The sequence below is a fragment of the Anopheles gambiae genome, chromosome X (genome assembly GCF_943734735.2).
Source record: "Anopheles gambiae chromosome X, idAnoGambNW_F1_1, whole genome shotgun sequence".
Lineage (NCBI taxonomy): Eukaryota > Metazoa > Arthropoda > Insecta > Diptera > Culicidae > Anopheles > Anopheles gambiae.
The window spans coordinates 16,852,155-16,865,787 of NC_064600.1; the positions used below are offsets into that span (position 1 = coordinate 16,852,155).

Genomic DNA, 13,633 nt, shown 5'->3' on the forward strand with positions numbered 1-13,633 from the left:
ATGGACGTACCGACAGCCCGGCCTGCGGGGGGATGGGTAAAGCTGTCCGGTTCCGGTTTGGCATTGCTCTAGTTCACCAGCGGGGCAGCTAGGTTCAGCAAATACGGCTTGGAATAGGTCATAAACATAATTCGCTCGGTGGATTGCGAAAGAAACAGCCGTGCCACACGCAATCCGAGCCAAGCTGTGGCGAGATAGCCAAAGATCTTAGACTAGCGATATCTAACCTCATACACACGGTCACAGACACACACATTGCGATCCGGAAGCGTGGGGCTCTGATGGTGTTTTGATGTCGGTTTTGGAAAGGAGGACTCTGACAATCAGCCTCGATTTGTCGAAACCTTTTAATCAACCTCCCCCTGAACGCCCTGAACGGGCTGAAAGTCGTTAGGATTTGGAAAGACCTACAGAACGTAGCGTGACAATCATGCCATAGGAGCAGCCAAAACTCGCAACGACGCAAGACCTTGGCGACCTGTACAGTTGACGAGGCTCGAAAGATTCTCGTAACCGCAACAACAACCCGAAAGCGCTGGCAGCTTGCAGGTGCCCTGTCAGGCTCTTTCACTAAGCGCACCATACTAGTGATGTGCTCTTTGGAGCGCACCCACGACCGACTCCGGCTATTATCCGGGGTCGCCCGGAGTCGTCCGGAGTCATCCGAAGTCGTCAAAAATCGTCCGGAGTCGTCCGGAGTCGCCCGGAGTTGTTTGGAGTCCGAGTCGTCCGGAGTCGGCCGTTGTCGACCGGAGTCGAAGACATTCGGAGTCGTCTACAGTCGATCGGAGTCAACTGGAAAAGGAGAGGATCGAAATCAACAGGAGCCATCCGATGCAATGTGCTTGTGATCAGGCATTAAATTTCGCAGTGTTTTTATTTCTTTCTGTTTGCGAGTGCACTTCATACACAGGCCTTTGTGTCGAAGGCCGACTCTGGCCGACTTCGGACGACTACGACGACTCCGGATGACTCCAGATGACTCCGACTCCGGACGCATCCGGGCGAATCCGGGTGATTCCGGGTGACTCTGGACGACTCTGGAAGACTCCGGGTGACTCCGGGCGATTTCGGATGATTCCGGATGACTTCGGATGACTTTGGACGACTCTGGGTGACTTTGGGAAATTCCGGACGGTTCCGAACGACTCCAGAAAATGCGTTTGCGGACCTACCTACCAGAGTCAGTTCCAAAGTTATCGGAGTCGAATCGGAGTCGACTCCAGATTTTTGCCAACTTTACCCATCATTACACCATACCACGCGCCGTATCCAAAACGGCAGTGCGAGAGAAAGCAGACTGTTGCACCTAATCTACCAGACCGATTGGCCAGACAGTTGTGCGCCCGGGCACTACCTTACAAGGGATTTTCCTGCACTTAATGACGCACCAGTGTCAGCACAGGGAGGGGGATTAATGATGGTGGATGCATCGCTTAGGTGAGTTCTTCCTGTGTGTTGCTGTTTGCAAGGGAAGCGGAAACAGTCTAAACGATCGCATTTAATTTTGTTACCATTTTATTACAGCTCTCCCGAAGTACGTAACAAAACTTACATTCACTCTTTCGCTCGCTTCCTCTCAATCGTGTGTCACTCTTGATAATTTATTTCCTGTTCCCTTCTGCAGCTGTGTCTCATCTCGACAAAAGGCATCGGTACCTTAGTGTAATCGTTTTGACGGGTGTCGTTTGTTTTTTTTTAGTTTTCTACTCCCTCCAACCCGAAGCGCAACTCACACTCGTGTTGCGCCATTTCCTTAAGCTAATACGCATTTGCTGTGTATGTGTTATCGCTCACGATACAAAACAAAAGCGACAAGAGGTTGTGTGTACTGTGCCGTGTCGATCTGCTGGTGCTGGTGGCTCCGATTTGGGCGTGTTTTTGGGCACACGGTGCACGGTGTTTGTGTATGTGTATGTATTATTGAACGACCAATAAAACAGATTTAACAGAGGTCTGTGGGTGCGCGTCGGTGTGGCTTAGTGTGTGCCTCTCTTTTAGTAGAAGAACTGCTTCCACGAGTCCTGCTTCTTGTGGCCACCGTTCCAGTAGCCGCGATGGCCGCTGTATCCGCCCTGCTGCTCCTGCTCGTCGTGCCCGTGCTGCGGCCCGTGGTGGTAGCCGTGACCGTGGTGCGGCGCACCGTGCGCATGGAACTCTACGCCGTGGTACTTGTTGTATGCGTACGCCTTGGCCGTCGTCGGGTAGGACTGGGTGGAGTACATGTGCGAGGTCGGCGTATCGTAGCCCTGCGTAAACTTGTGCACCTGGGGCGCCACGGTCGGCGCGAAGCTCAGCGACGGCGTGTACCCGCCGGACAGCGGCTGCGAGTAGGTCGTCGGCAGCAGCGTCGTGTCGGTGTTGTAGGTGGTCGACAGGTCGGCCGCATCGCCGCCAAACTTGGGCTGGATTGCGCCGAACTGGCCCGCCTGCACGTCACACACCGTGCCGGCGACGAGCGTCGACAGCGGGGCGGAGAAGATGCGGAAGTTCACATCGCTGTAGTCCAGGTCGGCAATCAGGAACACCGGCATCCGGTCGGAGATGACCCACACCGTCTCCTCGTCGTCAATCTTCACGTCCGCCGGGAAGACCAGCTCCACGTCGTCCCGGTCGACCACGCCGTGGTACTCCGGGCTGTACGGCAGCGACGAATGCCAGCAGCCGACCGCGTTCTGGTCGATCAGGTTGAACAGCTGCAGCCCAGTGTCGCTCATCACGCGCGACGTCGTGTGGCTGTTCGGTCCGCGCTCCTTCAGGTACTGGAAGTCGTGGAAGCTTTCCTCCACCTTCGTCTCGTCGCGCAGGATGCGCGTCGACACGGTGAACTCGCGGTGGCTGGCCAGCGGCGAGAAGTACAACGTGCGGAAGCCGTCAGCCTGCGGCGGCGTCAGCGACATGCCGAAGATGCCCTCCTCGCCCCACTGGAAGTTGAGCCCGGCGACGTTAAAGTCCCCGCGGAGCGGATCCGGGAAGAAGAAGCTGTGGGCGAAGCGCCACGATTTGTTCTGCTCGAACGAGTACACGATCAGCCCGTACCCGAGCTCGTCCGACATGTACGCGAACGTGTCGTCGCAGCTGCGTCCCATATCGATGGCAATGTTGGCGATGAACGTGTTGGCGTTGGTGTCCTCCGGGCGGAGCTCGTACCGGCGCAGCCGACGGTTCGTCTTCAGATCCCAAACGTTCAGCGCGTACGGGCAGAGCTGCTGCGTAGTGTTGCCGATGCCGACGGTACCGGTGTCGAGGGCCCACAGTCGACCGCACTTGTCCGCCTTGATGCGGTACACGGTGGACAGACCGTTGGCACAGTCGCCCGCCACGTTCGAGGACCAGTCCGGGTAGGGGATGAGGGCCGGCGAACCGGACGGTGTCTGGTTCATGTCAATGTAGTTAAGCGTCGAGGGGATACCTGAAGGGGGGAGGGAAAAATAGATAAGTTGTAAAAGATCAATGATTTAGGTGCGTGCGTCACTGCTGACATTGATCGCTGAAAGCATCCTGAAGCGCGCGTTTCTTGCAAGGCCACATAGCTCCAGGAACCTGTATCTCCAAACTATCTCTCCAAGCGCTGCTCAGGCATTCGCCCCAAAGCACCTTCAGCTCATCCAGTTTCACATCAGAAACTCAACCAACCATCAACTAATGGTTTATTCGGGTAGGTCTGGTGCGCAAGGTTTCCCTTTCCTCTTTTAGCCACCGTCATCGTCGCTAACTAGCTAATCCACTACTCACTTTCGAACCCTGACTCGCGGCAACCCGTGCGCGTCCTTGAACTTGGACACGCTCGCCTGAATGATTTCAGCGTGCGTTTTAGACGTCGTAGCTTGCCGAAAACGGAGCACATTATTAAATAAATCCTACCGTGAGGCTCTTGGATTTCGGTTGCTGTTGCTGGCTGCTTAACATGCCGTACGCTCCAAAAAAACAACCATGTGTGATGCAATCTTGAGCTGCTCAACCCGTCCCAGAAAGGGAACGTTCAAAAAGCACTTGCTTCGGATGTGTCAACCTTGCGGTGACCGAAGAGTAAAGCAACGTATTAGGAGATTTTAGGCAGCAGTAGATACCACAATTCCGGTCCGGCCCACCATGTACCATGGCGTTTCGTGCCGTGGGTTTCAAGCGATTGCGGGAGGCGAAACCTATGCAAATCGTTTGCCCGGCGCGGCCCTCCGGCCCCAACCTGCCTAAGCCATCGCAGGCCTCCGCACGCTCGCAGAAAGCGCATTCGAAGCAATTTTTCATACTCCACCGTTTCGTTTTCCATTTTGACAGCTTGTTTGCACCGGGCACTGCACCGTGTGTGTGTGTACAAGTAGTGTCTATGTGGCATGCGGTTTCTGAGTTGTGAAGTACGCGGCGTGCCTCATTTCGACATTTCGACTGTATGTTTGCTTCCGCTTAGCTGCTCGTTCGGGTGGCCCTAATAACGCAAACCGTTTTCTTTTCTTTTTTCTGCATTGGACGCTATTTATGACGCCACGACGTTTCACGGCACTAATCATATTAAGAAGGGCCTGTTAGACGGTCAGACAAAACTAATGTACCCAGCGTCACCAAACCGCTTGCGACAGAGCTGGACCGAATGTCCTAATATTGGCACCTGCTTTCAGCGCACTGCCAATCTGGTGGCTTGTTAGCAAACAGTGCGCGCCCGCGAGAAAGACGTGTGTGGCTCGGCTCAGAGGTTTGACAGATTGGCAGTCCCCCCCATTATACACTGTTGCAACCACGGCGCAGAAAAATTCGGTCACATTTCATGGCGCACGCGCTGTGACACCCCAAATGTCCACTGGACCGGGGACTACGCGAGGTCTTCACGCGCTAACGTTCATCTCCAAAAATTCGAAAGCCCGAGGAGTTGCAAACATCGTGGTGCGTTCTTCGGAACGCTTTGCCCGGTCCCGTCTAGAACGTGGCGTTGCGGGCCCCAACGATGTCCAACCGCAGATGTCCTAGTTAGGCAGCGGTGCGGTTGTTTACACGGTTACACGGTTTTGCGTAAGGATGGTTTTGCTCGCTCGGTGTTGTAAAACGGTTGGCGCCTCCCCTGTGTGTTGCGTTGTGAGGTTCGTCCGTGCAGCACGTAGCGCCGTGTTGCGACGAATCATTAAGGTGCGCTGCTCAAGTGAATGGGTAATCCACAAAAAAGGGCTTAACATGATAATATGCTGTTGTTTTTGCTGTCGATCTGCATGCGATCTAATTCTAACACATGTTTTGTTGGAATGACTGAAGCAGCCCAGTGGCATTATCGCACGACTCACGGACCTATTCGAAAGCGGTTAATAAGCTGCAAACAAGCACCTGTGGGATAAGCTTCTTTGCAAAAGAGCAAGTGAATCGACCATCTCACGTCTCATAGTCGTGAGATAGGAATTCTGGAACAGTGAGTGAGCGTAACTCACAATCTTCCCCGTCGTGAGTCCTTTGTTGCCACAACAAAACTAAAAAGGCTATGTTATGTAAATTGCTACCACAGTGTCCTTGAGTTCCGCGACAGACCAATTTAGTCGCCAGAAAACAAAATCAATACACTCTCCAATTAAGTGGAAAATTTATTCCAAAAGCTGTTACATGGACCTATCGGCATTTCTGACGTTTTGTTTATTCCTTTTATGTTTGGATTTGGCGAGATGGTTTGTGCGACCCAAGGTTGCGATAAATTGTGCCGGGGAACTATTAATATCATTGCTGAACCAATCACAACCAACCCAAGGAACGCTTTCCCTGCAGCGTACCCGAAAATATGTGGAAAGAGTATTCTTAAACGGTTGTTTATGGTGTCCGGGAAGACATGCTACCAATGCGAAAAGCAAAAAAAATGCCTTTATACCATGTCCGCAATTTAAATATCTTTTCTACCTCGTGCGTTCTCAGAATGCCAAAAACTGGAATTATGGAGCCTGAATAGGGTAACCTACCGAACCCGAAAACAAATGCGTCAGCAGGTTGCAACGCCATCGGCCGAAAAAGATCGACCCACTGGAACCTGTTTCGTTTCCTCTTCACGCTTTCGCTCCCTCTATCTCTCTCTCTCTCTTCTCCTCTCTCTTTCTCTCTTCCTCTTCCGCTCAAACGCTAGTTTTGGGCCTTCCCGTTGACGTTGGCCGATGCGTCTTCCGATTTCGCTGACGCTTCAAACTGCTCCAAAACTGCTCTACATACGGACGGCAGTACGGCGGAAACAAACTTTTTTCTGTCGTTTTCGGTTAATGCACGAGCGTGGGCATGTGTGAGGCATGCGATGGGTGTGAGCTCCGAAATCAATTTTAAAAAAACAACAACCCCAAACGATGCTCCAATCGACCTGTCGGAAAGCAGTTTTCAGCGACCGCAGTGACGTCGACCGATTCGGGTGTAGGAAATTAGTCTAAATTGATTATTTACACTGATCCGTTTCGGAGAGTGGAAATAAGAGAGCAGAAAAAACCTTTCCCCAGGATTAATTACACCGAGATGCGGTAACTGCGTGTCGGTGGCATCGTCATCACCAATAAATCAAAAGCACACGCCCCTATTAGCTTCTTCCATTAATTCATCTGCCGGTTGTTGCTGCTTTTTTTTTTTTGCTTTATTCCTCACCCAGAGCAATCAAGTGAATTTCACCCATCAACAAAAACAGACAAACAAACTACGGGCTCCAATAAAACAACAAAAACAAAAAAGCGTGCTCGAAAACGCATCAAGCGAATCCAATCGTAACAGACGCAAGGCACCGCCGTAATCGACTCAAGCCGGAGCTGATATTAGAAACATGGTTGAAGGTGAGTGTCGATTTGAGTTTCAGCGTGTACATTTTAACTTCAGTGACGAAATGGTAAGCGCTCAAATGACAAATCGCAGCCCATTAAGAAACATTAACAGAAACTGAATTCTGTAGGATCTGCAGAATGGCCTAAAAGCTAATTAAGGCTTTCAGTAAAAACAATATATCAGTTTGTTGCCATATTTAACCAAGTCAAACAAAAAATAAACCGTGCCATCGGCATGTCTTCACAGCTCCAAATTGTTTGTTGCACTATACGTCAACAGGTTTTTGTTGTTTTTTTTTTTTTTTTTTTTTTTGAGACAGGGCAAACTGTTCAAGCATTTTTAAGAACAAGCATTTTTTGATGGTAGAATGTTGACGCCCAATATATCCGTTTGGGGACACCGAACCGGAAGAGTGAATTCTGGGCAACTAGGACGGAATAGCGCTCTATTCTCTTTTGCTTGGCGGCTTTTGTACGAACCGAAACGTTACACATAATCAACAACGATAAATCACACTTCCAGGACACACATTACTTACCATCCTTCCATCTTGGTACCGAGACGAACAGCTTGTTCTCCCAGCGCTCGATACCGACCGGCAGACCGTTCGTGGGCACGTAGTCGCCCCGCGCCAGTGCCTGTTGCTTGAGGCGTTGATTGGGGAAGACAAAGTCCAGCTGCTGCCAGCTATAGCGCTCCTGGAGCTTCTGCGTTCCACTGACACTGCCGGCGGCCACCAGGCACGCTACCATCAGCAACATTCCACCGTACATCGTGTCCTTTTTGTTCAAACGTTTCTGTTTCTGATTGTGTGTTTGTTCGCTTCTGCCACTAAGGAACTTCTGTGCACAATTTGATCCCAAAAACTTGGCTTCGGGGTAGCTTCTCCGGATCTCACACACTGCTCGGCGCGCCACTTCACAACAACTGATGGTTGGTCGAGCTCCGGCACTGGGGTTATATCAACAACGTCCGGCGCGAAACGCTGCGCCAGTGACGAACCTCCCACCAAACGCCCCGTGAGGTCTCGCAGGCCTCCGGTCATCCAACCGAGCACGAACAAACGAGCGAGAGCGTAAAACGTGCGTGTGCATCGATCGAGCCGCGAGCGAGACGGACGAGCACGAGAACGTACCTAAGAGAACAAGAGCATCAGTCAGAGAAAGGTAGAGAGAGAGAGAGAGAGAACAAAAATAGATAGAGAGAGAGAAAGAGAACAAAAAGAGAGAAATCATTGCTTTTTGGGTCCTGGATGCTACTAACCGCAAGGTGCGCCTTATGATCCGTATCCAGGTAATGGCCCTCCGTTCAGCTGCAAAGGGCAGTGTATGTGGGTGAGACGCGGTAGGTCAATAAAATTCAGTAACTTCACATGAAGATTAAGACAGCCTGAGGACAGAAAAAGAGGAAATCGGGTAGTAACAGAGGTTGTGGGTGAGCTGAAAGGCGAGACAAACAATTTAGCGTCTTAATGAAGCTCAATTTTCGGGTGTAATCAACTTATTTCGATGTGTGAAGTTATTAAACCGGTGCTGACCAGTGGAGAGCAAACGGGTTTGGACGAATTTGAAGGTAAATTATGTTTAAAAGCATTTTAAAAGTCTGCTTAAGAGCCATTCATCACAGTTTAATGTACCATAAATCATTAAAATTAGCTCGTACTGGCATCATGTTGCTAAAAAGTCTCCAGAATGTTGAAAAAATATAGAATATCAACCCTTGATATGATTTCCATGGGATCTGAAGTTTAGTGTTACACAATGTAGATAACTGCACGGTTTCAGAGATTCCAGTGCCGCGAATGAATTTATCTTGTGAGTTTGAGATGACAACTTTGTAAACTTACTCCCAAGATGTCTAAAGGTTGATATCTCACTAACAATCTAGTGCAGCCGTGAAAGTTAAATGGAGCTGAGTTCTACTCTCGGGATATTTTACTTCCAAGATATCCAACATTTTAACTAAGCATTTTTGTTTTGTTTAGATAAATCAAATCAAATAGCTTGAATATCAACAGAGGAACTTTTCAGCTAGTAAATATCTTGGAAACTTTAGTTAGCAAATATATCTTCGCGAAAAAAATGCAATCAAATTTGCAGCAACTTTCAAGCAGCAATAAGTTCCTAAATAAATAGCCACCCTTGCCGGCCCCTGATGCATATTAGCTGAAAATGAACTAAAACTCGACAAAAACAGCCGTACCTTGGGCGTTCAATTCGAAGGTGTGTAAGGTCTCATGTGCAATAATCCAACAATTTACACCGAATCCGGCCAGCATTAGATACGGTCGTCGCCATCCCTGCCAGTTACTGTCAGCTCACCTGTCGTTCTAATGGGTTAATTATGTTGCCCCCCGGCTCGCATATCGATTACCCCTGAGCGTCCAGCAACAGACATCAGTGTGTACATTAGGGACCGGTTTTCATGTTTACCCCGCGTTTTTTTCTTTTTCCTTTTTTTGTACCTCTCTAACCAAACCCGGCCGCCGCACATCCCAAAACCGCGGTGCACATCTTCCGAGGTAAAAGAGAAATTCCCAAAACCACACCCGGGACGGAGTTTCGCACGGGAAATACCTGCGCGATGGGTTTGGGAATTCCGCCGCGCACTGGTTTTTCTAAGCCCACCTTGACCTCTCGCATGCAAGGAAATCTGTCCGCCGGTCGGGTCTGCCAGAACGGCTGCCCCGGTGTGCATTCTAGCGCGTCATGTACATTACCGCCGTCTAGTCTTGCGGGGTATGCGTTTGGGGCATTGTTGAAATGCTCCGACCGAAGGGCAGCGTGCCGTTTTCTCCGCTACAAGCACTGCTGCTGCTACCAACGATTTTCCGCCCGACCGGCGATTGAGTCTAGACGGCGCGGGAAAGAGGCTGCGCCAACATCCTTAACATTTCGACGCTGTGTTCGTTGGCGTTGGGATATGCCTGGGAAGGGGAATGGTGTGGTTGGGCGAGTAAAAATAAACCCTTGTGCGCGTGATGCGAGCGGGGTGGGATCGACAATAATCAGCAATAATCCTAATAACAAGTTCGATCGCTCGCACGCACTCACGAACTCTGCGATGCGGTGATCACGCGCAAGCTCAGGGACTAAGCGCTGTGCGAAGGATCGAGGCGGTGACGCCATCCGTTTGGTGTTCCTTTCCCAATGCCCTCGATTGCTTATCGAGATTCTGACAGGCACAGAAACAGCCGCAGTCTCCTTTCTTTCTCAAACACGATTTAAATGCCTCCGCGTGAGTGTGTGAGTGCTGTATTATTAATGCATACAATTTGTGCAGAAAATTGGCTTCACTTCTGGAAAGGTGTGCAAATGAGATCATTGCCGCGATACGCTGGGGAGTGTAACGCACACCTTCTCCAATAGAGCATTTATAATAAACGAGGGGGAGGTGGACAGTATTATCTTCGGCTGGACGCAGTCTCAAGAAATAAAAAAGACACACACACCCGTTAATTTCGCGAAACTCCTCGTCCCACCTCCAACAGCCTTCGATTCCAAAAGAATCGATTGCCTTCCCTCTCTTGCCTATGGCGAGACTTCGGCAGCGCGAAGGTGAATGTCACAAATTTTTATGTTTCCAATTTTTATGTGCGCCTCCCCTCGTCAACCACACACAAGTTCCTAGGCAAACCGGCGAAGGGCTCTAGGGTGCTGGGCCTAAGGTTGGTTGCGACGTTCATATGTTTCACCATCCGCACACACATATCCCTAAATTGGTTAAGCCGGTTGACGAAAACACGATCATATCACACGCATTATTCGTGAGCTGTTGCTGTACACAAGGTAAGTCTTTAGGTCGTTAATGGTCTCCCGCTGGTAGCAAGGCACTTCGTCACACACCGTTATATGGTGCCTAACCGGAAGGCCCGGGCCCGAGAACGCTCGTTCTCGTTCGAGGACGGGTGAGAACTTCGTGGTACCTTCGACGCGGCGGTGTACCAATTCGAGGGACCTACCTGCCGCAATTATCTTGCGTCTCGGAGGTAAGCATTTCTATGATGAGGTGTCGCTGTGTTTCACGTTGTGCGACGACAATTAGCAGTCGCTAGGCAATCGCATTGTCGTTTGGGGTAATTTGAAACCATTTCCACCAAACCCACCAAGCATCTCCTATCCCCCTCGCGTTTTCATTTGAGAAGGTAGGCTTTGTAACTGCGTAAGTGGTTGCGGTGCCATGACCAGGATTTGGAGGTGTAAGAGCACACGTTGGTTTGCCTGTTGCGCGAAGTACGCAAACAAAACAAAAAAACAGCGTCCAAGAGAAGGTGTTCAAACGGGCCTGTCTTCAAATTGTTAATTACCGATTCATTAGCAATGCGCGCAGAATGTTGCCTCCACTTGCTGCAGTACGCGCAAGATATTATCTATGTCAGCTTGCGGGGTCTTCTTAATTCTGTGACAGGGTTTTTTTTTGTTTTGCTATCCCGCGAAGCACATGGAGAAAGTTTCAAATCAGGTTTTTTATTCATGAAAACCAGAGCACATGACATCATGAGCTCGATACGTTGCGCTTCGTTTTTTTTAAAGCGCCCAACAGTCTGTGGATACGTCTTACAGACCTTACAGATAAACTTTTTTGAGCTTCTGGCGCCTTATACATGTATTCATTGATTTTAATGTTATGAAAAAATACATGTAATTGCAATCAAGCATTAGAGACAAGCTCCGGATCAAATGTGAGCAATTTTTGTTAAAAGATTTTTTCTTCTCCTTCATTCCTTTCCCTTGTTCTTCTTCGCAAGTTTCGTTACCTGTATTCCACCAGCGGCATCAGTCAGTGAGGCGGGTCAGGAGCTTCGGCGGTGGCAAAGCGTAACCTCAAAAAGTGTCTTCGACTCGCTGACATCGAGCCCAAAGACACGCTGGTGCGTTTAATTATGCACGCGTCCCCGCTCGCCACTCCGTCTCGCCCGGCCGGCGATACACACCAAAGCGTGCCGAAATCGAATTATTTTCCACCCGACCATTTTGCGCCTGCTTGCTATGGCACATTTGTTTCATTCGCCTTCCGACCACCCCTGACCCTGTGTGCAAATCTCCCGATTTCGATCGATCGGCTAATATCGATGTAATCGATAATCTGCCGTAAGTGATGCGCACGCACACTCCAGCGGTCCATCTCCACACCCCGCCAGCCATCGTCGACGAGTATCGGCTCATGGTTTTGCGCGGCTTCAAATAAAGCTAATTGGCGAGCCGCTCCGCCAGCTGATTTCAACAATTATCGTCCGTTTTTCCGTTTCTCAAAACGCCTTTTTTGGAGGTTTCCAAATGTGTGCGGCCCCGGCTAACCTTTCCAAGCGAGATCGCGACGCCCGGGCACAAGAACCGAAATACTGTTCCACCAAAATGGTGGAAATTAAAGGAAATCGGACAAACCGTGTGCTTGGAGGTTTTACTTCCGCCGAGCCAATTACACCGCCCTACCTCGATCCCCACGTCACCCTGACGTCACACACACCCGCTTGTGTTCGGTGGTAGGGCACTGTCCAAGTTCCGCGTTGTTGTTCTAGGTCTAGGCGTCTAAGGCTCAAGATCATCGCTGGACGCGACTTCTGAAGGTCCGGCGGCGGCGGCGGCGGCGGTTGCGGCAGCAGCGGTATGTTCCTTTTGCGGATCCAGCTAACCAGTGAACCGTTGATTAGTGGTGCATGCACCTTGGTTGGCAAGAACATGCCAGCAAGAACAAGCTGTCAGGGGCAACAAACCACCGCTTACTGTTTTTGTTGTTCTTTTATTGTGAAGAAGAGCATGTTGTCTGGTGGAAGGAAAACTAGGCTTTCGTGTGGCGCACTGACATCCTGACTGTTCAAGTACGTTTATGACTCAGTGCAGCTAGAAGCTACATTTTATGGTGATTGTAAAAATATTCACACATCTTGGGAGACTAGATATGAACGCAGAGCTAAACTCATTTAAAAATAATTTATTATCTACGTTTTTTTAATTGACCCTTTTGGCATACTAATGAGAATAGATAACCAAACTGGCAAAGGTAGTGGTATACTTTAAGCTTTGGCTTCAGATACTCTCAGTTCAAGTGTATCAGACAGTATCTGAACCGTGAACTGATTAAATATAAAGCTATGTAGTGAGATTAATTTAAAAAAAAAACAATCAGTATTGCTATTAAAAGTGTCCCCACCAACCTCTATCGCATAATGCTGTGGGCATACTAATGACACCACAGCACGGCACATCGAAAGGAAGGTTAATAATGACATCCAACATGAGCCTCACTTGCCTTCTCCCACCGAGAGTGTCTCCTACACGTTTAGTTTATCGCTCTTCACGTTTAGCGGTTTGCTGTAAAACACTAATTTAAATAATTTGCACTACATAGATGTTTTATTTCTTTATGCGACTGGTGTTCCACCCTACAGCTAAGCTCGGTCAAGCGACTAAGCTTCTTTAGCTTTCGAGAACATTCTCAAGGCCACTGGCAAGAGTACGTTTAGCGAGGTTTCGATAAACAGGTTGTATGAGGTTATGTTTTCAAGGAAAAGCTTCAGCGGTTTATTATGTCGGCACACATAACCGTCCCCTCTTTTGTATAGCAGAAGCTAATCAAAAAGAAAGTAAACAACTGTTATCTTCGCCTGAACGATGATACCTATAGCAAAGGAGGGAAATAGATGATGACACGTCGAGACGAAAGAAAACAGATAATAAAAAGCAAGCTAATTAACTACCTCATTAATTTGCGTAACGCAGCTAAAAGATATTAGATTGTCCTGAATTCGGTAACAAATGTTTTTTACCAGAAGACACCCTATTTGGAAGTCACAACAAAGGGTGGCGAAATGCATAATTTATATTTAGAAGACCTCTGGGCACCACTTCCGACTCTTCAGATGAGGCAAAATTCC

General features: G+C 49.3%; 1 protein-coding gene across 1 annotated transcript; it reads right to left on the reverse strand.

Annotated features, from left to right (window-relative positions):
• Positions 1 to 1,500: 1,500 nt before the first annotated feature.
• On the reverse strand, positions 1,501 to 7,711 carry LOC1277395 (protein yellow). The gene is made up of 2 exons (XM_316854.6): positions 7,298 to 7,711; positions 1,501 to 3,412 (listed from the first exon to the last, which is right to left on the reverse strand). Exons 1-2 carry the CDS (start codon positions 7,530 to 7,532, stop codon positions 1,998 to 2,000), a joined length of 1,650 nt encoding a protein of 549 aa, XP_316854.5. The 5' UTR covers positions 7,533 to 7,711; the 3' UTR covers positions 1,501 to 1,997.
• Positions 7,712 to 13,633: the final 5,922 nt, after the last annotated feature.

Coding starts and splice junctions, on each gene's coding strand:
- LOC1277395 (XM_316854.6), bottom strand. CDS start 7,532: ATGTACGGTGGAATGTTGCTGATGGTAGCGTGCCTGGTGGCCGCCGGC. Junction 3,413..7,297: donor GGTACCAAGATGGAAGGATG/GTAAGTAATGTG, acceptor TCCCCCCTTCAG/GTATCCCCTCGACGCTTAAC.